The sequence below is a fragment of the Astyanax mexicanus genome, unplaced genomic scaffold, assembly GCF_023375975.1.
Source record: "Astyanax mexicanus isolate ESR-SI-001 unplaced genomic scaffold, AstMex3_surface scaffold_34, whole genome shotgun sequence".
Lineage (NCBI taxonomy): Eukaryota > Metazoa > Chordata > Actinopteri > Characiformes > Acestrorhamphidae > Astyanax > Astyanax mexicanus.
In genome coordinates, this window is record NW_026040044.1 from 3,737,180 (window position 1) to 3,763,265 (window position 26,086).

General features: G+C 39.1%; 1 protein-coding gene across 1 annotated transcript in view; it reads right to left on the reverse strand.

The window, feature by feature from the left end:
• LOC125790043 (dolichyl-diphosphooligosaccharide--protein glycosyltransferase subunit STT3B-like) overlaps window positions 1–26,086 on the reverse strand; it is a 180,810-nt gene that overhangs the window by 26,730 nt on the left and 127,994 nt on the right. Inside the window, exons 5-6 of the mRNA XM_049473139.1 lie at window positions 14,057–14,156; window positions 5,305–5,403 (exon numbers count right to left, since the gene is read on the reverse strand). Coding sequence (XP_049329096.1) covers window positions 5,305–5,403; window positions 14,057–14,156 — 199 coding nt within the window. The remainder of the gene's footprint in view (window positions 1–5,304; window positions 5,404–14,056; window positions 14,157–26,086) is intronic.

The window sequence follows — 26,086 nt, forward strand, 5'->3', positions numbered from 1 at the left end:
TTTTATAAACCTGCTCACAGCGGTGCGCTGGATTTGTTGCTGTTTCTCTTTGTGCTTTTCAGAAGCTTTACTTTTATTTTTTAAACCACAAAAACAAACTTTAAGTATAGTTGGAAAAGTGACCTAATAAATATATATATATATATATATATATATATATATATATCAAATAGTTGCTCAGTTGCTATGCTGTCACTATGGTTTATGAAGGGATTGCTAAGATGTTGCTATCATATCCTACGTGGATTTCGACTCTTGCTCATGAATATTCATACATGCAAACATATCTCTGCTGATTGGCTAACAGCAATACCACACCAGGAGGCAGGTAGATGAACAACAGTTAAAAACATTTCAAAATAAAGACATTTTTACACTAATAACAGTCTTTGCAGTTTTATATGTTACTTTACAACATGTGTAATAATGACCTGCTAAGTGCAGTTCAGCTACTGACCTAGTCTTAGAGTCTCTGTAAAACACCAAATCCACCGGAGATCCTATTTAAACCTATAGTTACACAGAGGTGGGTAGTCCAGGTCCAGAAAGTAAAAAAACCCGGGGTTTTGTTTCAACGGTCAAGGATTTTTACTTTCTGGACCTGGACTACCCACCTCTGTGAGTAACTGTAGATTTATATAGGATCTCTGGTGGATTTTTAGTGTAACTAACTAGTGTAAACAGAGCTGTTCTGAACATACACTTATCTATCTCTATTATACCTGGCTGGTGTTTTTCCTCTATAGACTAATTCTAACCATTTGTTTCTTAGCTCTGAATTACTGGGTAAAGTATATAAACGCTGATGTGTTATTCGCACAAATAACACAGGAATGAACTGCATGCTGTTCCTAGCGCTGTTAGCTCCTATCTGACGAGACGGCGTCGCTGATTGGCTTCAGCTCTGCATGTGTGCGGTTCCGAGCCGAGGTGGGCGGGGCCATGAAAACTAATTCACGGGTTAATGTAGACACGGTGCTTTTCCTGATCGACTCGTTTTTCTGAATATTTTTTTTACTAGCGGCTGCAGACAATGGAGGTTTGCAGCATCATAAACAACTCAGAGAGACCTACAAAGGACACCTTTAATATTTTAACTGGTTATTAATAATATACAAAGTATTTATAAGTATTTATATATTATAATATAATTATTGACTTTAACAAGAACTTTTATTAAACTAGCCTCATTTTAAAGGGATACCCTATGCAATATTATACCATAGTTAGTTCCGACTCTGCAACGTGATTGGCTGAGAGGCGTTTTATGAGTGATGTTATCAGCCGGTAATGCACTGTAACCAAAGCTCTCCATGTATTACTCCGCCTCATACAGGTAACCTAGCAACGATGCAGCGCTTACAAACCAAATACAAACCAAATGCAATGCAAAAACTCTAAGCCATGTCTCCAATAGGCGATGCAGGCAAAGACGTGTCCCACAAATAAATAAATAAGCCCAGCGATTCGAAAAGACACATTATTACACACATTATGAGCCACCAATATCAGGTTAAGAGTTGTAATTATTATAATAAAAGCTGAAGTTTATATATTTTCCAGTTAATATAGAGTATTTTAAGCTGAATGTAAAATAGGGAACTCTTGTAATTTTGCAGCTGGGGGGCTCCAAAGTTTTTTTTAATTCTTAAAAAAATATATTATATTATTATTATTATATTATAATGATTTCTCTCCTGAAAACTGCTTATTTTGGTGAGTAAATCTCTTTTTTACGTTTATTTACAGTAAGCTTAGATTTCCACAATTTTGACTGAAATGGCTGAAAGTAGAGGTGACGATGCTAACCTAGCTACAAAGCAGCGCTTACAAGCCAAACAGCCCAGAGTTAAACAGAGCAGCAATGGAACTATTTTAACTGGCGGAGTTTTTATAACCAAACATATCGCATTTTCGTCTCCTTTTTAACTCTTTCAAATCTTTCAATAAAGAGTGATAATGGAACTGTGGTATAATTAAGCAATAATACACTCGTATTACAAGTTTGTGCTATAATGTGTAATATTGATCTACGACCACAGCACAGCAGTGCCAATATTACACCTTATAGCACGAACCTCAAGTGTATTATCGCTTAAACCCCATTAATTAATCTGGGAATTAATCTAGTGATAAAATAGTGAAAATAACTGAAGCTGCTGGAAACGTTTGTAAATCCGTCCCTGAGTGACCTGAAGCTCTTTTGTTCTGGGCGTCAGTCGTTCTGTTTGAGTTGTGAGTGAAGTGCAGATGAAGCCGAGCTACAGTTGGTACAGAGGATTCTCAGCATGAGGAAAAACGATAGAGCGACAGAAAGAAAGAGAAAGAGACAGAGAGGGAGAGAGAGAGAGCTCAGTGATCTGGAGGGAAACTGATGGAGAAAAGTGATTTCTGGAATTTACAGATCATTACATCATCTCCCCAAACACTGATGAAATGCAGAGCGCTGGATGGAGCTACCCGGAGACGGAGCTCCAGCGCCGTCCATCACGACCAGAGGAACGTCAGGTCTGATTACTGAGTGATGACCCCGGATTAGAGCTGCAGGTTTAACACTGATAGCTCCATCACTGACGCTTTATATTTTACATTCTTCAAAGTAGCACCTCTTGCTTAAATACAGACAGTTTTACACATCTCTGCTGGATTTTCTTAGTCAGTTTTATGAGGTAGAGTCTCCTGGAATTCAGGCTTTCAGTTAACAGCTGTGCTGAACTTGTCAAGAATTAATTAAACATAAAACTTGAATTTCTTGTCTCATAATAAAGTGTTTGAGAGCATCATTTGTAAAGTAGTGAAGAGGTAGAGTTACAGGTATACAGTGAATAGTGAATATTTGAGTAATGTTCTAATCCAGATTTCTTCAAAAACAACTCAATCAAATAAAGAAAGGGGCTCAAAGCTGCCGGAGCCCTGAGAGAGCACACAGTTGTTCATGCTCTCTCTGGGTGGGTACAGTAGATGGCACTGTTCTCTTTCCCCTCATCACTCCTAGGGTGATGTGGATCAGCACAAGGCTGCGTCTGTGAGCTGATGTATCAGAACCGAGTCGCTGCGTTTTTCTTCAGAGCGTTAGCGCTGTGATGCTATTTGGCAATGCTGCATCAGCAGCAGCTCAAACAGAGGCGGAGTCTGACTTCACATGTGTCGGAGGAGGCGTGTGCTAGTCTTTTTAACCCTCCTGGTATTGAGACATTACTAATGATAGGGGGAGGAGTCCTAATGAGTGGTTTGGGTAATTGGCCGTGTAAATTGAGGAGAAAATAGCATAAAAATTTAAAATAAAATAAAAAATAAATAAAAATAACTAAGTAAAGAAAAAAAAAAGACTACGGAAAAATAAAGGAAAGAAGAATTTCATGAAAGTATCCTTGGTAACACTTTCTAAGAAAGTCATGTCTATAAGACTCTACAAACACATTATAAACATGGTTATACATATTAATATCTATAAAATGCACAACACATCATAGCAAAGCTCAATTGTGATTATAATGCATTATTAACTGTGTTTATAAAATTTTAGGCCTCTATTCCAAAAAACTCAATAAATAGAAAAAGATATATATTTACTAGATAGATAGATAGATAGATAGATAGATAGATAGATAGATAGATAGATAGATAGATAGATAGACAGACAGACAGACAGACAGACAGACAGACAGACAGACAGACAGACAGACAGATAGATAGATAGATAGATAGATAGATAGATAGTCAGGTCTCCTGAATCAGGCTGTAATTTTCTGAGGCTTTAGAGAACAGCTCTGAGCTCTGAGCTCTGCTCTTCAGTGAGAAGCTGATAAAGCTAAAAGCTCTTCAGCACATCCGAAACAACCTCTCACTTCATCTAAACCTCCATAAACCCGGGGCAGATGGAGCTCTCCACGGGGGGCGGGGACTAATACATCCCTCATACTGTACAGAATAGAGCTACTCTTAATTACAGCCAATCACAGCTCAGCACTCAACAACAGAGGGATCCATCCATCATCATCACCACCGTCACCACAGGGTGTAGAGCACGGCTTAGGTTTGGTCCTCTAATATTACTCTGATTTTAAGAATAGACAGTAAATTCTCAGTATATTAAATGTATAGTAAGTATTTTATCTGTGCAGTGTGAAGCTGCTTTAACACAGACCACTGAACATTTGCTGATGAGCTTTTTAAACACAATGTCTTAAATAAGACTTGCAGCACAGCTGTGAGCAGTGAACGCTGCACATACTGAGCTCCTAGTGTGTAAACAGCATGGAGCAGCAGAGACAGCGTTTATTCGTGGAAGTATATTATCTGCATAATATATCAGATTAAACTGCACCATATCAGCTGTTTAGCTCCATTAACAGGAGTATATTTAATAGCTGTGTCACGGGTGACCCAGGCAGGGAGACGAGGAGGCGGACACAAGTGCAGGTAGGGTGAAATCAATAAATAATAATTTAATAAATAAATATAAATACACCAGGAAACGAGAAACAAGTAAACACTTAAACATGAAACAGGGAGATATATACAAGGATCAAGGGAGTGAACTAAATAAATTAAACTAGATAAACAAATAACCAAAAACCAAAACAAACGAGATAAACCAGAGAACATCAACAAAACCAACAAGAGATAATAAATAGCAAAAATAAACTGGGAGTAAATAAACAAAGAAACAAACGAGGGACTGAATAAATACAAAACTAAACTGGGCAGGGATAAATATATACAAGGAAATAAACAAGAAGCTAAACAAGACTAGGAAAACTAAACTGAGCAGGGCAAGGGAGAAAACAAATGAAAATAACAGGGAACTAGAGATAAACAGAGAAAACACGGAATAAGGAGCACAGGCAACAAACTAGGAATAAATACGGAGCTAGGGTTTTAGAAACACAGAGAGACAAAACAACAGGGGAAGGTGCAAAGACCGACGGAGACAAAGTGGTAGACGAGGGCTATTTAACAAACAGGAAACACACTAGAATTGGAAACACCTGGGGCAGGGGCGGAGCTACAAATGAGAAAAACATGGAAAAGTACTGAGACACAGGGGCACAGGTCACGTGGGACACACACAGAGACATGAGACAGGGCTAAGACATGACAAGCTGGGTCGGCTTGAAATCAGATCACGTTCTCACCACAAGTGAACCGATGGTTGGGGCAGGGCAAAAAAGTCAAAAGTCGAAAATGTAATTTAAAAATATATATATTTTATAACGTTTTTAAATATATAATTTTATTTAATTTTCTAAATTATATAAATTGTATATAAAATTTTGTTTAGGTTTGTGAGGCGAAGCTTACCGGCTGCAGCCATGTGTTCGCTGGTCCTGATTGGCTGGAATCCGACAAATGGGATCTGCATGGACAAGATCAGACCCACGATGTAGAACGTGCTGTAGGCTGAGAGAGAGAGAGAGAGAGAGAGAGAGAGAAAGAGAGAGAGAGAGAGAGAGAGAGAGAGAGAATTATTAATAATTAAATTGTGTACTAATAATACTAATAACAATGTGAAGAAGAAGAAGAAGAAGAAGATTTTTCTCACTCATTCAACTTCTGTAATTCCTATCATTCCTTTTTATCCCTTTTCCTCCCATTAATTTTTAACATCACCTAGCAACCACTTTAAAACACTCAGTCAGCAACAGGTACGCAAAGGCAACTTCATCGCAACACTTTAGCAACCAACAGCCAGCTTTAGCAACAGCCGATCAACACCTAATGAACCACTTGCAAACGACCTTTTACTATAGCAGCTGTATAGTAACACCTTAGCAACCCCGCAGCCACATCTTAGCAACCTTCAAACCGCAACGTTTTAGCTAAAACACAGCAGTCCCCCTGGATAATGTAGCAACCCACTAACTGCACCACAGCAACCAGCTGTTATCAAAAACGTAGCAACACCACAGCAACCCCCTGGGACACCATGCATGTAACATGTAATGACCATCACATTAATATAGTCACTATCTATGGAATATAACAGTGACCAACTGGCAACACCATTGCAACCACCAGGCATTACATAACAAGCAACAATATATCAACCACATTGCAACACCTTAGCAAGAAACCTTTTACTATAGCAGCTGCATAGTAACACCTTAACAACCACTGAGTAACACCTTATCTAAATTACAGCAATGACCAAGCAAAAGCATATAACATAGCAACCATTTAACTGCACCACAGCAACCAGCTATCAACAACTTAGCAACACCATAGAAACCACTTGGCATAACAGCAAACATCAAGCAAAAGCATATCAACCATTTTGCGACACCTTAGCAAGCAACCTTTTACTATAGCAGCTGCATAGTAACACCTTAGCAACCGCACCACATCAACCAGCAGCTATCAACAACTTTGCAACTCCATAGCAGCCACCTGGGACACCCTAGCACCTGTAACAATCATTACATTGTCATAGTCACCAACTGAGACAATACATTGACAACACCATAGCAACCACTTTGCAACCAATTAGCAACACAATAGCCTATAATTACTTAAGATATTTCCTGTACGAAATGCACTGTTAATGTTGTTACAGTGTGACTGTCACTGAGAGCACTGCGAGTGTATTAATGCTACCGTTACCGTAGTAACAGTGTTGTTGTTACAGTGTGATTATTAGCGTTGATATCATGCTGTCGGTGTGGTGTGTGGATGGGTTGTATGAGGTGCAGTGAGGCAGGAAACGGCAGTATTTCTGGATGGTTCAGAGCAGAGAAACAAATCCCCCGATTTATTTGTGAGGCAGTGATATTGGCGACTCGGCGGTGAAGATATTCCTCAGCGTTATATAAGCGAGTGACTGGGGGAATAATTGGTGGAGTGATATACGGCGGGTGTAGCACGGCGGGAGAAGGAAGAGTTAAAAGCAGAACTGCTCTCCTCATCCATCCATCCTCCACCGTGAGAAGAGGATAACGACACTCGTTCATAAAGATTTCCTCAGAGGACATGATCACAACACGGGAGATACAGTAATAAATTACAATCTGATAAATCAGTTTCTCTATAGTGATATACAATACCTTCACATGTGTAACATCTTTGAAATACACAGCAATATAAAATTAACTTTTGCATGGAATTCAGTTTAATTGAGCCTTTTCTTTTACGCAAAAACGTTGCAACCAAAAAAAAAGGTCACAAACTCTAATATTTGGTTGAACCGCCTTTAGCTTTGATTGCTTTGATGCATTCACTGTAGCATTGTTTTAATAAACTTCTGCAATGTCTCAAAATTTATTTCAATCCAGTGTTGCTGGATTAATTTTTCACCAAGATCTTGCAGCAGCATTGATGATGGTAGAGTCTGACCAACCACTGCACAAAGCAGCTCTTCTCCATCCAGCACATCCCAAAGATTCTCAATGAGGTTAAGATCTGGACTCTGGTGAACTCTCTCTCAATCCATGTGTGAAAATGATAAATGATGATCTCATGCTCCCTGAACCCTGAACTCTATCACAATTCCAGCCCCATAAATCCTGACACAATCCCAAATCATTAAAATAGCACTAGGCATGATGGGAACATCACTTCTTCAAGCTGCCTCTCTTCTTACCCTGATGCCCCATCACTCTGGAACAGGGTAAATATGGACTCATCTGACCCTCGCATGACCTTTCATTGATCCAGAGTCTAGTCTTTTCTCTCTCCAACAAACGGAATCAGTTTTTAAAGCTGGTTAGTCTCACTGATAAAAGAGCTTTTCTTAAAGCTACACAGCTGTTTAGCCCCTTCAATCTCTTCAGTTTCTTCACTGCAGTGGTAAAGCTCTTACTTTCCCTATTAAACAACATATCTCTTAGTTCTACGGTTCCATCTTTTCTTCAATTTAATCTCACCAAAGGTTCAAGTGATCGCTGATCATCATCACATTTCTTCCTCAAAGACGATGGGTGCCCACTATCTTTTTAGTTTTTAATAATAAAGCTTTGGACTATTTTTAACCCAATTTTAGTAGTATCTGCTACAATCTCCTTACATGTTTTCTCTGTTATTGATGCAGCCAATGATTTGACCCTTTATCAATTTCCGCATGGTTGTTTAACAACTGAGAAGCTACTCCTTGTATCAGTTGAGGTTAAATAACTTTTTGTTGCCAGCTGAAAGATAATCATCCATGCAATAATTAGTGTTGTACCAATTTGCTTAGTTAAATGCAGGTGACGACTTCTTTTTTTCCAGGCAGAGTATTTCAGAACATCAATCCATATTTTCCTTTGACTCCTGGGTTCAGAAAAGTCACTTCACTTGGTGACACCACTTGTATGAGACCAGCGTCCTATATCTAGAAACGTGGAGCAACCAATGTCTATTTGTTATTATCTTAAGGTGTGAAAAATTTAGATATTAGTTTTGATTCATATCACCCAGCCCTAATAGGGACCACAACCAGGATGCTAGCACTATAGTAGCAATGTGGGATGAGTTTCCCAATTTCACAAATGTCTCTAATTTAGCAGCACAGCAAATGAAAAAAAAAAAACTATAAGCAGCCTATTGGGTCAAGGCCCTAATTCCTCTGATTCCTGATATTGACACAATTTCATCAGAGACTGTAATCAGGATGCTATTGTAAGGCTATTCAATGGGGTACCCTAATTTGCTCCGCTCCTCACCTTGGAAATTGTGTTAAATGTACCATTTTCAATCAATTGTTAATCAAATTAAGTCTGAAGACTGGCCAAAGGGCATTGGACATCTCTTGCTTGAAGACGTCTACTGAGGTGAAGAATCTTTTAAATGCTGGATCTGAAATATATCTTGTTAATATGAAATGTGAATATGTTTGTGTTTAGTTCCATTTTAATGGTCTCAGTGAAGAAATGTTAAAGATAACCTTAATAGAACATCTCTGAACTTTGGGAGAAATGTCTCCATTCTGAAGAGAAACTGCACTTTATGCTCCTGATGGGTTTTGGATTATCCGTGATGATTAAAGACCATGATTATCAGTGGTTGTGATGGTCGAAGGTACCCAAATGTAAATAGTACAAAATTCCAATTTCCATGTAAATTCGAAGAGTATTGTTCTAGTTGGATATTTAAGGAAAGTACAAGGACATAGTCTCTGAGTTTGCCTGTAACCAAGAGACCTCCCATGCTCTGCATGTAGGGATGGGAATTGATAAGATTTTTCCGATTCCGATTCCCTTATCGATTCTGTGAAACGATTCGATTCCTTATCGATTCTCTTATCGATTCCAATTTGGGGAAAAAAGGAGAGCAAACAGTTTCATAAGCACCAACTTTGTTTACTTAAATATCATACGACCTTACAAACTCAACAACAAGGTCAACATGTCCACAACAATGTGCAACTGGCAATATGGAAATGTAGCAAATACTCTCTAATAATGTTGTGTGATGTTTGTGCATATTTGATGTATTCCCTCCCGGCGATGTTATCAAAAATTTACAATGGTTGCAAAACGCCCTGTTGCCATCCTTGTGTAGCGTGAAATGAAGCCAAACTTTCGAGCGTTTTAACCTAGTGGACGCCATTGAAAAGACGTGCTTACTGAATCATGCGTAACTTGCGTAACATGCGTAACTTGCGTGATCGTGCTGTCTGGAATCGATAAGAGAATCATTAAGCAAGGTGCCAAACGATTCCGTGGAATCGAAACACACGGAATCGATTCTCAACAGGAATCGATTCTCGATTCCCAAGCCTATCTGCATGTAACCACTATTTCAAATATACTATGCAATATTCTTAACGGTTTTCTTGTTAGACTTGGTCTTTTAAATTACTTTAGGAATATTGTTTCATATGTTAATCTAAGTCACAATAAACTGTTAACTGTTAACCTGTAGCAATTGCTTTGTTGAGTCTTTTTTCTAGTAGGTTTAGGAGCCTAAGAGCTCTGTAGTTTGTGATTCTTTGAGTTTCTTTGAGTTTTGAATATGCATTAGGAGCACAAGGCATAGGTCTGTTGCCGCCTCCCCTATACTGTATATACACAGTTCTGGAAACCACTTTGGGACGATTGCTTTTGGGAAACTGTTTCACAAACCCAATAAAAAGCCTGAATGAATGAATGACCTTTAGTTCCAGCTAAGGTCATACGTGCAGAAAAACCATCGCAGGTACATGCTCACTACATCCAGCCGAAATTAAATTAGCATCGTTTATAGCGGACACTGAAATGAATGATTTCAGGAGCATTGTATGAAATTGCCCGTGACACTCTGTGAAAAATCGCCGGAGGAAAATACGAATATGGGAAAACATTAGTGTGTCCTTTCCTCCAGCGTCCCGCTCCGGCTTCCTCTCCTCTTTACTCATCCATCCATCATCAGACTGACCTTAGAGAAAAGACGCGATCCGCATGGCAAAGCTCCAGCTCACAGTCAGAGCGAGAACGTTTAAGAGCTTCCTGACATTTAACACACGACTAAAAGGTTAAAAACCAAATTCTTAGAAATCGTTTAATGCCAGTAACCTTCAGTATTCAGTACAGTGCTGACGATCCGAGAGCGCTAACCGTGTACTGATGAAACGCTCTAGTACACACTGCAACCAGGAAACCAACGTCTTACACTGAGAGAAAAAGATGTGGACACAAAACAACCGTGGTATAGAATATATGCCTTTAAAGTATTGCACTCCACACATGGATTTGTTGGTCATCTCCACCAAGACAAAAACAGGACTCATCAAATAGAGCACCCACCACTATTCTGATTCAATCAAAGACTCCAAGGCCCTATTTTAGCGATCTATAGCACATTGGTCAATTATATAAATCACATAGCTGGATTTAGGGCATGTCAGTGTGTCTTTGGTATCGTGACAGCTCAAAAATATACCTTGCACAGCTCTAAACATGCAAAAGACTAATTATTGTAATAATGTGCTTATTCACTTAATTAATCATGGGTGTGGTTAATTTTGGGTGTAACATGAAATAATGATCAGTGTGAAATCAGTGTGCCAGTTATCATTCTCTTTAAGAGTTAGGCGAGCTCTGACTTTGGCGCATTCTTATTTCAACAGCGAGGTGCTTTTGCACGTCTCAGCAGAGGAAACTGAGCTGCTCGTTCACACTGTGAAGATACACCAGCAGCTCATTTATGGGAACAGTAATGATATTCTATTCTTTATTCTTTTTATTGTTAAGTTAAAAAGTCGGGTTTGCGCTATTCGCTCCACATCAATGTGTGTTTAAGGACTGTTGTCAGGGTTTTAATCAGTCAGTGGAGCTTGTGTATTTTCTGTTGCCAAAATAGAAACATGCTAGAAATTTACCTGAACACACCTCACATCCAGATCACCATGCCACACCAGATATATTCCTTAAACTCTGACACTATTTTAGCAGCATGTGAGCAATGCTGCAATGAGCCCAACTATTTTTGATGGGGTATACTGTACTTTTACTTGTTGCTACCTAATAGGTAACGTTGGTAAACCTTGGCAAAGTCACCAGTTGTCGTGCAACCAACACTTTCTATGGTGCTTTCACAGCTACCTTATTTTTTGGTCCAAACCTTTTGACTTTAAAGTTTGGTTTAAACCAAAATAGCAGGTGAAATGAGCCACAAACCATGTTCTGGACCAATGGACCAAAATTTGGTCTGACCCTAGATGATCTCGGTCTGGATCTATTGTACCACATTCCAATATAGATGGAGAGATTTATCTGGATAGGGGTTTATTGAATGATGAGAAGCCGGAAATGAAAACGAGCTGAAATGAAATAGGAGTAACGAGGCTATTTTTAAAATGTAAGGAGTAGAAAGTTTAGATAATTGTGTAAAAATGTAAAAATAATTACTTCAGTAAAGTATAGATAACCTACATTTCTACATAAGTATGGTAACAAAGTATTGGTACTTCATTACTTCACACCTCTGGGATTGAACAATAGAAGAAGAAAAGGAGGAGATATTGTGCTGAAATCTGACTCCCCCTGGTTGTCAGGTGCATCACGCAATAGTATGGGTACAACAGATTACAGTGCTGGTGATTCTGTATCTACTGTAACTGTAGATTAATTACAGAGCAGTACAGGTACAACAGATTACAGTGCTGGTGATTCTGTATCTACTGTAACTGTAGATTAATTACAGAGCAGTATGGGTACAACAGATTACAGTGCTGGCGATTCTGTATCTACTGTAACTGTAGATTAATTACAGAGCAGTACGGGTACAACAGATTACAGTGCTGGTGATTCTGTATCTACTGTAACTGTAGATTAATTACAGAGCAGTACGGGTACAACAGATTACAGTGCTGGTGATTCTGTATCTACTGTAACTGTAGATTATTTACAGAGCAGTACGGGTACAACAGATTACAGTGCTGGTGATTCTGTATCTACTGTAACTGTATATTAATTACAGAGCAGTACGGGTACAACAGATTACAGTGCTGGTGATTCTGTATCTACTGTAACTGTAGATTATTTACAGAGCAGTACGGGTACAACAGATTACAGTGCTGGTGATTCTGTATCTACTGTAACTGTATATTAATTACAGAGCAGTACGGGTACAACAGATTACAGTGCTGGTGATTCTGTATCTACTGTAACTGTAGATTAATTACAGAGCAGTACGGGTACAACAGATTACAGTGCTGGTGATTCTGTATCTACTGTAACTGTAGATTAATTACAGAGCACTTGAAGGATTGATTCAGATTCTTGCAGGTAGGCAAAATTCGGCACAACACTAAGAAAGGCAACTTGCCAAACTATTAAAAGTTTTTAAAAAGAGTTTTAGACTTTCAGATGTTAAAAGACTCTTTAAATGGTCTCTCTCCAGGAGAAAAAGTTTAGATTTGTGCCCGGCAACTTAACACAATGCCATGGGCACCATGGAGCCCACACTTACCCTTCCATGCTCATATCCTCAATCATAATCTGAGAATACTCGCCCAAGGAAGTGGCACAGTCTGGTGTCTTGCCACTCTGGCTAAAATAGCGTGTCTTGGCAGATGGTGTATATCTGGGTTAGGCAGGGAAATAGTGTAAATGGGATATTTTGGCGAAACTCTTGCTCTGAAAGGTTGAGGGCTCAGTGTGAGTTCTGGTTCTGGTTCTGGGCGCAGGCTGGCGTCTGAATGAATGATCCCGCCGGTAGGTCCTGCCCTGCTGGGACAGAAGAACTGAGAGATTGAAGGCGTAATGATAGACATCCTGCTTTCCCTGCGAGGAGCTATTCATTTCCCGGGCCTGGGAGAGCGCTATTGTACGAGGTGAGTTATACACACGGTTAAGGGCGAATGATGTGGAACCAGAGGCGATCGATCTCCGGCGCTTACCCCCCCGCCTTCAATTGCGCTGTTCCAACGTTAATGCAATGTTAATGACATTCTCCCCGGACCCTGGAACTGGCAGTAAATTATACATCCGCTGGCTGTTTTAGCCAAACGTCTTTAGCTAATGCTAATGACCAGTCTGCTCCAGCTCTGGGCTCTCAGTAATTTAGCCCCTGTGCTCCACCTCAACTGATTCAGTCTTAATTCAAAGGGTTTAACAGAGATGTTGCATTGCAGCTGTTTAATAGGGGCAACTTGTCCATGTGTAATCCATGTTATTTTTTAGGGAAATGCAGTTATAATCAAAGTGTGGGATTGCTGAAATGTTGATATTCAGAATGAAGATAAAAAAAAGTTTATTGAGTTACACATATATTAGTAGTATGTAATGTTGAAAAATGCCAGATGTCTCAAAATGTAGAGAGTTGTAGAGGTTCCTAATGTTCCTCCAGTGAAAATCCATCCCATGCAGCTCCAATAATATGGTAAAATATCTGTAGTTTCTTCAAGGCTCAAAGCTCTAGAGCCCGCAGCAGAATACAGATGATCATTGTCCAGTTGGAATAGTGCACCACATTCTTATAAAGTTGAGATGTTTAGCATATAGCAACATGTCTGTAAACCGTCTCGAAGACGACTGCAGAATTCAATCTTTGAAGTCTGGTTCCCACTTTCCAGCTCTTCAGCACCCTTTTCACTCTTTCACAGAGTGTATGAGAGAGGGAAGTGTGTGTGATGGTCAGTGGAGGTGTGTAAACTCACCGATGTAGACTCTCTTACTGAACCGTTGCATCAGCAGCAGGACGAACACATGGAGCGGAATCAGATTAATGATGAACACATATCCTCCCCAGGCTGACACCTGAAACACACACACACACACACAAAAAGAGAAAAGTATTAACAATGGCCTCTTAAAGTCTTCATACACCCAGAGCTAAATTCTGATCCGGACATTGCTGGATCGAATCCCGGTCATGCAGCTTGCCATCAGCTGACGGAGCCCTGAGTACAGTAGATGGCGCTCTTTCCCCTCATCACTCCTAGGGTGATGTGGATCAGCACAAGGCTGCGCCTGTGAGCTGATGTATCAGAACTGAGTCGCTGCACTTTCTCTAAGTGTTAGCACTGTAATGCTACTTGGCAAAAGTTGGAAAAGAGGCGTATGTATGCTTGTCTCTGGAGTATGTAGCTATAACTTTTTTTTTACCAAGCATTTCCATGGTGGCATAGTGGTTAACACGTTTGCCTCCTAGTGCTGGGGTCCTGGATTCAAGTCCCTATCTGGGGTAAGTTGTCTATGTGGTTTTCCTTCAGGGACTCCGGTTTACTGCCACAGTTCAAAATTTTGCAAAAAAATGCAGTGCCCGATGTAGTTGGACGGTGGTTTCCAGTTGAGAGTATGCTGTTCCCAATTGGCTGTCGCTTCTCACTGGTGCGTGCGTGGAATGTAATTGCAAGCGTCCTTGAGTGCCGTGAGTGGCAAAAAGGTGTAATTGTAAGTAATAAACATGAAAAAGCAGGTCATAAACATCTGAATGGACCTACAGACTTTCCAATTTAAACCAAAATAAAAGGTGTGAACCTGTATCTGTAGATTAACCCTTATTTTAAACAGAAAGAGTTTATTTTATTTTATTTTATAAGTATTTCTATTGGTCCGTTCATCAAGAAATTTTGGCACAGAGTAAGGTACAGTTTGTCTGCTCCAATTATGTAGTAAACCTAAAATCGACAAAAATGGAGATACTTGTTTTTCACTGGACAGCGACAATTTTTTTCTACATTTTTCTCTCTGTGACACATTTTTATTTCATTCTGGCAACTCTGGCCACACCATGGACACACCCTCAGCTATGGTAACACTCTCAGACTTGCTGATGCCTATAACAGTATTTTTTTAGTTCTACTCTATTTTGCACTAGTAGTTCATTCACTCTTTACGTATCTTTTGCACTGCTAAATTTAAATTATTATTTAACTGTGTATTTGCACTTTCTGTATGGCTGACATCAGTTATCCTCACCTTATGCACATCAACTGGTGTTCACTGTCTATTGTTCAACTGCACTACCTCCATTCTACATTACACACACACTCTAAAGACTGTACTTATACATCGTACATTCTATTTTTTATTTTATTGTATTTATATGTATAGTTATATTTTATCCTTTTGTAACTTTGTGTATTATACCTGCTGCTGGATGTCTAGAATTTCCCCTCTGGGATCAATAAAGTATCTATCTATTTTAGTAGTGCCCCCAAGTGGGTCAAGCTGAAAACAGCCTAAAGCCCACTGTTATGGTTTAGCTTTCCAGGCTTAAACCTTTCCTATTAATCACTAAAATAACTAAAACATAGATTAACTGAACAAAAATAGACTTTTATTAAGGTTTATTTGATTATATTTCATTTATTATCTATTTAACTTTGTAACTGAGTGTTTAAACTGGTACAGAACATGTACTATACAGTAAAGCAAAGCTCATGTCTGATAGGTGTTCTGAACACACATTTCATTTCCCTGTAGGAAAGATAAACATTCACACTGGCTATTAACAGCAGCCCACAGACATCAGCTAAACCAACAGCAGCCCCCTGTAGACGCCCTGAAGACCACTGCTCCCATATTAAAGACAAACAGCAGCATTTACTGCCAATATGAGGGGAAGCAACCTAGCCCTTCTACAATACCCAGTCAATACTGTTCTGAAACTGAAGGGAGACTCTGGTTTAGACCCTGTTGGTTCCTCTATGCTGGATATAAGATGAGATTGAGACGGTTGGGTATGGAGGTTCTACAGGTTCTATATGGATTCTGCAGCAAATTTACCCACAGATGCTGCTACAGCTGGACCTATAGATCCTGCTCTACACTCATAGGTTGAGTCCCAGCTGCTCCATAAATGCTGGATTGGAGATAAGTCTGGAGACCTGGCAGGATGAGGAGGTGCTGCAATCTGGTGGAGACGCTCTTGTATTCCTGGGAAACCCTTGCTGTGTGTGGGTTAGCATTATCCTGCTGAAAAACGCTGCTATCAGTTGCTATTAGCTGTTAGTGTTCCTACTATCACTTCTAGGAGTGACTGACTGTCACTATATGAGATGATCCTCAGATCATCAATCACACCTGCAGTTTACACTGTGAACTCTTCAGTCCACATTAAAGGCATTATTGAAGAGCTTCACCATGAGAACTCCATACTCAAACCTGAACATCATCAGATCCCAAACAGAACCTAGATTTGTCGCTAAAGACAATATGGTTCCAGGAGGTATCAGTCAAGGTTGCTTATGACCTAGATGGTGGCCAATTTGCCAAAAACACTATTCTGCTTCTCTCAAAGTGCATCAAAAGGCATGCCTAGCAATCAATGATCTCTCACCACGAGGTACACTAACCAACAGGAGCCTCTGCAAGTCTTTTTATAGGACAGTGGGGGAAGGTTTTTAATGCACTTTAGTGTTAAGGCTCATTTAAGGTCACTATTTTAGTGATCTATAGGCGAGCCGTGAGCCATGCACTGTACAACTGGATTTAGGGTGTCAGTGTGTCTTTGCTATCGTAATGATGGGAAAAGTACACTTTGAGCAGCTCAAAACATACAAAAGTCATGTATTAATTCTCTTAATTAATCATGGACTTGGTTAATTTTGGGCATAACGTGAAATAAATCAATCAGAGTGTATCTTGATCATCATTCCCTTTAAGAGTCAGGTGAGCTCTGACTTTGCGGATTGCTATTTTAATGGTGCAGCTAACTGGCGGTGTCCAACAAACGCTTCTTAGCAGAGGAAACTGAGTTACTGGTTGACGCTGTGAAGGAGCTCCAGCAGCAGATTTATGGGAACAGCAATGTTATTTTATTACTGTTGATGTAACTGTTGGGTTTGTGTTGCGGTGTGTTCATGTGTTTGTTATACGTGAGGGCGTACGCTCAGCGCGCCTGTGTTGCCAAGATAGCAATGAACCCTCAGTGTCTAATCAATAACATATCTGCTTTAGACAGAACTGCATGCTGAGTTTTGCAGTTTTCTCCAACCAACCGTGAATCAAACTGAGATCAAAACTAAGAGTGTGTGTGCTGACATTTAAAAAAGTCAAATACGATTTTATTGTGTCAAGGACTGTGTGTGTGTGTGTGTGTGTTTTACTGATGTTGACTGTATACAGGGGAAAAACAAACCTGCCCTAATGACCAGAGAGCAGGGAGCCCTTTGTGTGAGTAAGTGTGTGTGTGTGAGTGTTTTGTGTGTGTGTGTTGTGTGTGTGTGTGTGTGGGAGCTGTATATTATTTTTCCTCTCTACTACCCCCTATAGAACCAATTCTCTTCACATCACAGCAGTAATAAACCTTCTGCTGGGGGGGAAATCACTCCCAGAGCTCCCACTCACGTTACTCTAATAAACCAATAGCCGGGATATAACCCAGTTTTGCTGGGCCACCTTAAATTCTGTGTTTTTTTATTATTTTAAAATGTCCTGTATTGTAGATAAATACTAAAATCATCCAAACTATGAAGGAAAACATATAGAAGTATTTATTAAACAAAAAAGCGTTAAACAAACCAGAATATGTTATATATTTTACATTCTTTCTCAGTCAGCTTTATGAGGTAGAGTCTCCTGGAATTCAGGCTTTCAGTTAACAGCTGTGCTGAACTCATCAAGAGTTAATTACTTGAATTTCTTGCCTCTTAATAAAGTGTTTGAGAGCATCAGTTAAAGTAAAGTAGTGAAGAGGTAGAGTTACAGGTATACAGTGAATAGTGAATATTTGAGTAATGTTCTAATCCAGATTATGAGTAACAAGAACTACTCAGCTAAGTAAATAAAAGAAGAAGAAGAATTACTGTATTTTTTGCACTATAAGGAGCACCTAAAATCCTTTAATTTTCCCCCAAATCATCAGAGCTCCTTATAATCCGGTGCTCCTTATGTATGAATTCTACCAGTCAGGTATTAAGGAGCAGTAAAGCCACTCTGCTGAAGTACAGAGTTATAGGGGTGAGTTGTTTCTCCAGTTTCTTCAGCACTAAGGCTGGGTGCAGCAGCATTAGCATTAGCCACTAACCGTGCTAAGCTCTAGCTCTTTTACCATTCAGAAGTGAGTATATCGGACTCTAGTCTGCATGTTTACTGTGTTACAAAATAAGCTATGTGGGACGAACCGCTACCTAATAGCGCTCTGGTTTACCGTAACACTCAGGGTCCCTCAGTGTAGCGCTATTGGGCAGCACATACATCCCACTAGTGCTGCAGTTAGCAGCTAATGCTAATACTGCTGCACCCAGCCTTAGTGCTGGGGAAACTTCACTTAAAAGTCACCCATAGGCAAAATATTCTAAATCTAAGCACATTGTTAATAAATGGAAGCACTTTACTCACCCAAATAAACAGTTTTCAGGAGAGAAATCTGTGTAGATTAACATCCAGCGCTCGTTTAACTTTAAAAGAAAATGCATTTTTTAAGAATTACAGTTTGGTCTACTTCCCCCAGCTTCCCCATTAGAAAGGGAAACATGGTAATACCCTTGCTCACCTTGATATTGCATTCTTACTAGTGTTTCTTAATGCAATTTTTAATCTGGTGTACCTTATAGTCTGAAAAATACGGTACTTTAAGAAGAAATGAAGGTCAGTCAAGCCAAAAATAAGAATATTAAGAACCAGTATCCAGGAGTGCAGTCGCCAAAAATATTTTCTAATCCTGAAAACGGCACTAATCACGACCTCGTAGGATAAAATTATCAGAGCTACGAGCCTCAGAAATCACAAGTTAACAGCAACCCAGATGTTTGTTCATGGTTTGTTTAACACTTTTAAGTTACTGCATGATTCTTTATGTGTTCCTTCATACATGCATGTTACAATGTAGCTATTATTATCTGCTGCTGTTTTAAACGTTTAGCAATCTTGACCTTAACTGACCTGAGAAACACACACACACACACACACACACACACACACACACACACACACACACACACACACACACGGCGTGTTGTAGTGATTAGATGGAGTCTACAGTAATGGAGCTTGTACTCTGAATCGATTTTCAGCTTTTACAGCCTCAACAGGTGTCATTCTACCAGGCGTGTCTGTACAAATACTACTGCAAAAATAGCTCTACCGGAACACACTGTGTGTGTATAGTGTGTATAGTGTGTGTGTGTCTATGATGTTTGTGTGTGTGTGTGTGTGTGTATTCCGCAGGCACTAATGATCTTCAGTCTGTTACTGCAGGGAAGCTGCAGCTCCTAGTGCAGGTTAATGAACCAACACGCAAAGATGCAGCAACCTGAGGACTCTTTTACATATGTGTGTAGCTGTGTGTGTGTGTTAGTGTCTGTGTGTGTGTGTAAAATATATGTGTTTGCCTGAGGGCGGGGTCAGGTTTAATTTATATGGGTTAAATAAAAATGTTCTATGAAACATTGACAGTATTAATTAGCTAGCTAGTATACTAGCTAGTATTATTAGCTAGCTAGCTAATACAGTGCTCAGCAGCGCCTCTAGAGGTAAGGCAGTGTGTGAAAATGATATACCAGTTTTAATGTTCCCTCCGGTATACTGGACAAACCACTAAACACTAGTCTTCTATGATTCCCATGATTTTTGCCATATATATAAACATGTCCATTAGCCCCCTGGTCGCAGCAGTTTCCTCACAGCATCATCAGGGCTTGTGATGTTTAGCGCCTCTGTTCTGACCTGTTGAATCTGCAGACAGTGGGAGCTGGTTTAACCGGGGTGAACACGCCGGGCGCGGTATAATGGGTATTTAATGGGCATCTCAGAGCGAATGCCAGCGTTTGACCCTCTCTTGGCGGAGTGTGTTATAAATCTGCGTGGAGAGGGAGAGGAGCCGTGTTGTATCAGCTGGTAATTGGTCGGATTTGTTAACAAGGTCAGATTTGATTTGTGGCTGTCAGATATAATTACATTTTTAATGTCATTTTTAATGATTTTATCATTCAGTGGCGGCTCTGAGGAGTACGAACCAGTGGTGCAGACCTCCGGAATATTCTCAGCCTCCTTTCTGTAAAATATAAGACACTTTAAAACCTTCTTGCACAAATGATTAAACAAAAGAGATATAAATATATTTAAAAAAAAATTAAATGTGTCATAATATTTCTCAATACTTTTATGATTATTTTGACAGTTTAAAATGCACTTTAATAGTTATTTGTTATGGTTGGGGAAGGTGTTGAATCCAAGTACAGAGCAGATTTATATAAGATTTATATAATGAAAATATTTTAATGTGTGTATATATTATTTAATTTAAATATTTACATATATGGATATACAGTATTTTTTTTAAAAGTCTGTTTTATTAATCATTTTTAAATAATAATATAGTAAGAAATGTGCTTACACTCCTCTACAAAGGTGCGACAGAAAAGTCTGGTTTGAATGGGGTTTATATAAAATGCTGCACAGGTGCAGCTGGTTGATGCTAATCACCGCTGGGGATTCTGGGAGTTGGAGTTTTGAGATCCAACTCTACCATTTCTTCCCCTTTGTCTATTAGCCCCCCTCTGCTGGCAGCCCATCACATTATTATACACTTATTTTTGTATTTATTAGAAGTAGCAGGTTATTACACAGAGAATGTTACAAAAAATTAATAATGAATTAATCAATTATGTGTAGTACAAAAAAAAAACATTTTATTTCAAGTAACAAAATAAATTTTGTTTATCTTATTAATAATAATAAAAAAACACTTTTAGGTACTTTGTATATAAAAAGAGCAATTTAACATAACTTAAATTTAACATTTAAGCCACAACTGCTTATTAATGGTTTATAACCTAATTAATAACCATTAATACACTTATTTGTAAACTATTTATAAACCCTTTATTTGAAAGTGGTACCATCTAAACTACTGTTCTGTGACACAAATGAAACGTTATATTGATTCTGACTGATCCAGGACTGTTTTATAAACTCAGATCTTCGTCTTCACATAAATAAATCTCTCTGTAATACAGACGTCAAACCTGCAGAGAAATCAGCGAGCAGAGCTGATTCAGCCCAGGCACTTCACACACATTACTCACAGATTACAGACTAAACTCCCAATGATGCGGATGATAAACGATGAGCGAGAGACACTGCACCGGGTGCCAAATTGGTCGCTTTAGAGACAGTGTTCATGGTGAATTTCTGGGAGATTATACTCGACCCTTTCCCGCCTCCGAACTCGTAATTACAGGAAACTCCTCACTGCAGTTAAGCTTTTTCTACATCGCACAGGGAAAGATGGATGGAGGGACGGATCTGAAGAAACATCGACCTTGAAAGTGTCAGGTGTCTCACATGCCTTATAAACATGACCTCAAAGCCCAATCACCCGCAGACGAGAGCTAAGATCCAGCTGCAGTGATTCTGCTTCAAAAAGACAAGCTCTGAAAAGCTCTAAATAGAAATGTTTAATTTGATAAGATCAGAAGTGAACTGAGACAAAGACAAAAGAAAGAGTGATTAAAGACCGAGAAAGGATAGAGACTGGGAGACCGAGATCGAGACAAGACAGAGACCAGGGTCTAAGACCAAGACAGAAGAGAGAGCAGAAATGCCTGAGACTGAGACAAGACAAAGACCAAGAGACTGAGACCAAGACAAGACAGAGACCAGGATAATGAGATTGTGACATAATAGAGACCAGGAGACTAAGATCAAGACAAGACAGAGACTGGAAATGACTGAGATGAAGATCAGACTGAAACTGAGACAAAACTGGGACTGAGAGGCTGAGATGAGACAAGACAGAGACTGAGAGACTAAGACTGAGACAAGACAGAGACCAAAGGACTAAAACCAAGACAAGAAAGCAACTGAAAGGCTAAGACAAAGCAAAACAGAGACCAGGAAACTGAGACTGGAAGAAGACTAAGACCCAATGTGACTGAGACTAAGACACGACTGAGACCAAAAGACTAAGACTAAGAAAAGAAAGAGACCAGCAGACTGAGAAAAGACAGAGACCAAGTGACTAAGACCAAGACAAGACAAAGACTGAGGGACTGAAACAAGATAGAAGACTAACAACAGACAGAGACTAGTGGATTGAGACTGGAACAAGACTGAGACTGGCTATGACTGAGACAAGACAAACACTAGGTGAAATTGAGACTAAGACAGAAATGAGATTAAGAGACTAAGACAAGACAAAAACAAGCCTAAGACTAAGACAAGAAAGAGACCGACAGACTGAGAAAAGACTGAGACTGAGAGACTAAGACCAAGAAAAGACAGAGACCAGGAGACTAAGAACGAAACAAGACTGAGACCAGTATTCCAAGACCAAGACAAGACAGAACCAAGACCAAGAGACCAAGACAAGACAGAAACTCCTGTAAATACCTTTGATTTCAGAGGAAGATTTATGGTTTTAATACCCTTGATTTATAGCAGGTTTTAGTAAATGACATTATTACAGCTCATCATGTGAAACTAATCATTTTAGTTCAGTTTTAGAAACAAGGTGTTTTTAGATCTAAATGTATGTAAGGATATAGAAAATCACCTATTCATCCAGGTGTGTCCAAACTTGTGATGAGCACCGTATGTGTGTGACACAGTGATTTAGACGTCCAGCAGTGTGTGTCTGTGTCTGTGTGTGTGTGTGTGTGTGTGTGTGTGTGTGTATTGCGCTGCTGTCTGAAAAGCTTTTGATGTGTTAACACACGGCTCTTCTTTCCGCCCTGTGGGAGCAGGTGCTGCTGGCACTTTCTCAGCACGCTTTTTAATCGCATTAAATCATCCACACACACTCATACACACACTCCCTGTACACACACAACCAATACACACACACACCCCGCACACACTCCCGGCAGTGCAGCGCTGGAGCTCCACTCGCTATGCTACGCTAACACACCCAGGCTAAAGGGCTGCAGGTTAGAATAACTGGAATGATGTAATTTACTGAAACTCTGAATTTTTCCTTTAGGAGCTTTAAAAAACGACACTTTTGTAATGGAACAGCAGTGGCTCTCAATGCCCTTCCTGAAAATCACATGACCTAGACACCCCTCCGACCCTCTACATACTGTAACTTCATGCTTCTTCACTTTCATAAAAAGTTAGTGATGTGAATCGATTAAAAAAGTTTAATCAGATTGATCATAACAATATTCTGTGATTAACTGCGATTATTTGCAAGTTTTTATAGGGTATACCTAAACAATAAAACATGACAGGGAATGCTATAATGTGATAATGTAATATTAGCACTGTATACCATACCTGTCAAGTTTTAGATTTAAAAATAAGCGATATTTTCATCCGTCCGCTTAAAGCCGTCCCACCAGCCCAACCGAGGTTCAGTATCCCTTACATTTTAAGACAGGTTTACAAATAATCTAAAATAACCACCTGTGAACCACTTACACACTACAATTAGATTATCAGAATCTGAAATGTTGTGGACATTCCTACATATGTCATTCTTTTAATACAGGCAAATTAAAAACCCTTTAAATTGAACAAAGGGTGCACAAATTCTGCAAAATGACTGTTGGTGACCTAAAAATAGTATTATGAGGTTTTACTAAAAGGACAGTAAAATTAATCCTAAGGGGCCTACACAATTACTAATCTTTAATTGATACTTCTTTCTTTTGATCACTCCACCCCTGATCAGTTCAGTTTGGGTCTTTCCCACACTGTCCCTCCTCTGCGCTCCGCTGATTGGCTGTTTCTTCTGAAAGGCGGGACTTTCTCCTTGAACCGGCACCACGATTGGTTTAGAGGCACATCGCGGTCAGTGCCCCGTATCCTTAATAATAAAGTTTTTTAAATTTCAATATAATACGGGAAATTTACGGGAAAATACTAATACGGGAGGACGGCGGGAACGAGGAGTAAAATACGGTAGTTTCCCGGCCAAAACGGGAGACTTGACAGGTATGCTGTATACGTGGTGAGAAGGTATCAATACTAGTTCCTGAAATGTTTATATGGTTTCTAGGTGGACACCAGTCTCTACAAATCCAGATGTGCAGTTCTATGGGGACCCAGAACACCCCATATATGAGCAATCTTTCTATATACAAGCATATGTCTGTCTAATAAGTGTATAGTTACATGTTAACAATCTATGCAATAACAGTGTAATTACTGGTGAAACACAGATTATACAAATTATATCACTCAAATTATATTTTATACACAACTTGTTCCACAAACAATAATATGAGTAATTCAACTTTTGATATCGTTGTTGAAATGATGATAATTTACAGTACTGTGCAAAAGTTTTAGGCACCAAAGCAAATTACACTAATCCATTTATCTCAGCAATATGAGTGTTTTTACCTGAAAAAGCACCACATATGATTTGAACAGAGGCAAATAAACATAAATACAGTAAAAAGTAAAAAGGAATTCTCATTTTTAACTAAGTATGTCGAATCTTGTGAGCCGAGCTGAAGAACAAAGTGTAGAGATTCCAGATTTCTCCTGGATGCTCCTCAGCCAGCATGTGTATATTATTATGTTCAGTTCCGTCAGCAGCTCACCTTATTTACCACACCAGGCGTTAATTAATATGATGAGAACTAAAAATAAATAATTCTGTTAAACCCAGATGACGAGGAGAGATTAGGAGATGTTTTAAGGAAAACAGGGCTGTAAAAGCTGCTCTGCTTTTTGTAAAATTGCTGTTTGTATTTATTGTAATGCTGTAATGTGTTTTACTGAGATAATAAACACTTACTGCACAGATAAGAAGCTTTTTCTTTACTGAAATTCCCACAGGTGCCTAAAACATTTGTACACTGTAAAACATTTTAAGTTGGTTAAACTCAGCAACATAAGTTCCCCTGCTGAGTTAACTCAACTTGATGAAAACATTTGTATGAACTCAAGATGTTAAGTTAAACAAGTTGTTCAAATACTCATTACTTATTGTTTCAACTGGATGCACTGAGTTAAAACAACTCAAGTGTTTAATTTGTCCTTTTGTAAAAAATGTTCTTAGTCAAATAAACTAACAATTCAGCTTTATTTTAACACACACTTTCAAGTTAGTAAAACTTCAGTAATATTCACACAACTTATTATTTTAAGTTAACCATAAGTATTAGAAACATTTTTAACATTATTATTTAACTGCCAATACTGACAGTATAATGCTGGGGCAGAATAAGAGTAGCTCTGTAGCTCAAAGCCAGCATACTGTGATCACTACAAACACAACAAAGTTAATGTGCTCTTACAGCCTACAACACTGAGGCCTGGCAATCAACACTTATATTATATTACTGCACGCCCAGGATCAGGTAGCTTTGTACAACAGACAACACAAAGATGGTAAGTAAGGGAGAGACCACACCCAATATGCAAATATTGGCCTGGCAATCAACGTATATATTATAATTAGTGCACGCCCAGAATAAGGTAGCTTTGGGCAACAGACAACACAAAGATGGTAAGTAAGGGAGCGGCTACACCCAATATGCAGATATATGGTACCAGGAACCAATAGGAAAGCTGCATGAACCAACACTGTAGAAAGAGCTAAAAGTTGGTTGAAATCACATTTTTTCATTGGCTCAACAAACCTTTTTAAGTTTTCCGGTTGAAAACAATGGAGTTGTACTGGCCGGTGAGTTCACTCAACTTAATAACATTAGTTCTTCCGACTAAAACACAGAATTACTTTTTGGAGTGTTGGTGACTCACGCAGCTGAAAGTAATCCTATGCTATGCGTCGGTTAAAAAGTGCTTAGCCCAATGTGCCCACGGTTTTAAAGTTGTAAAAAGTA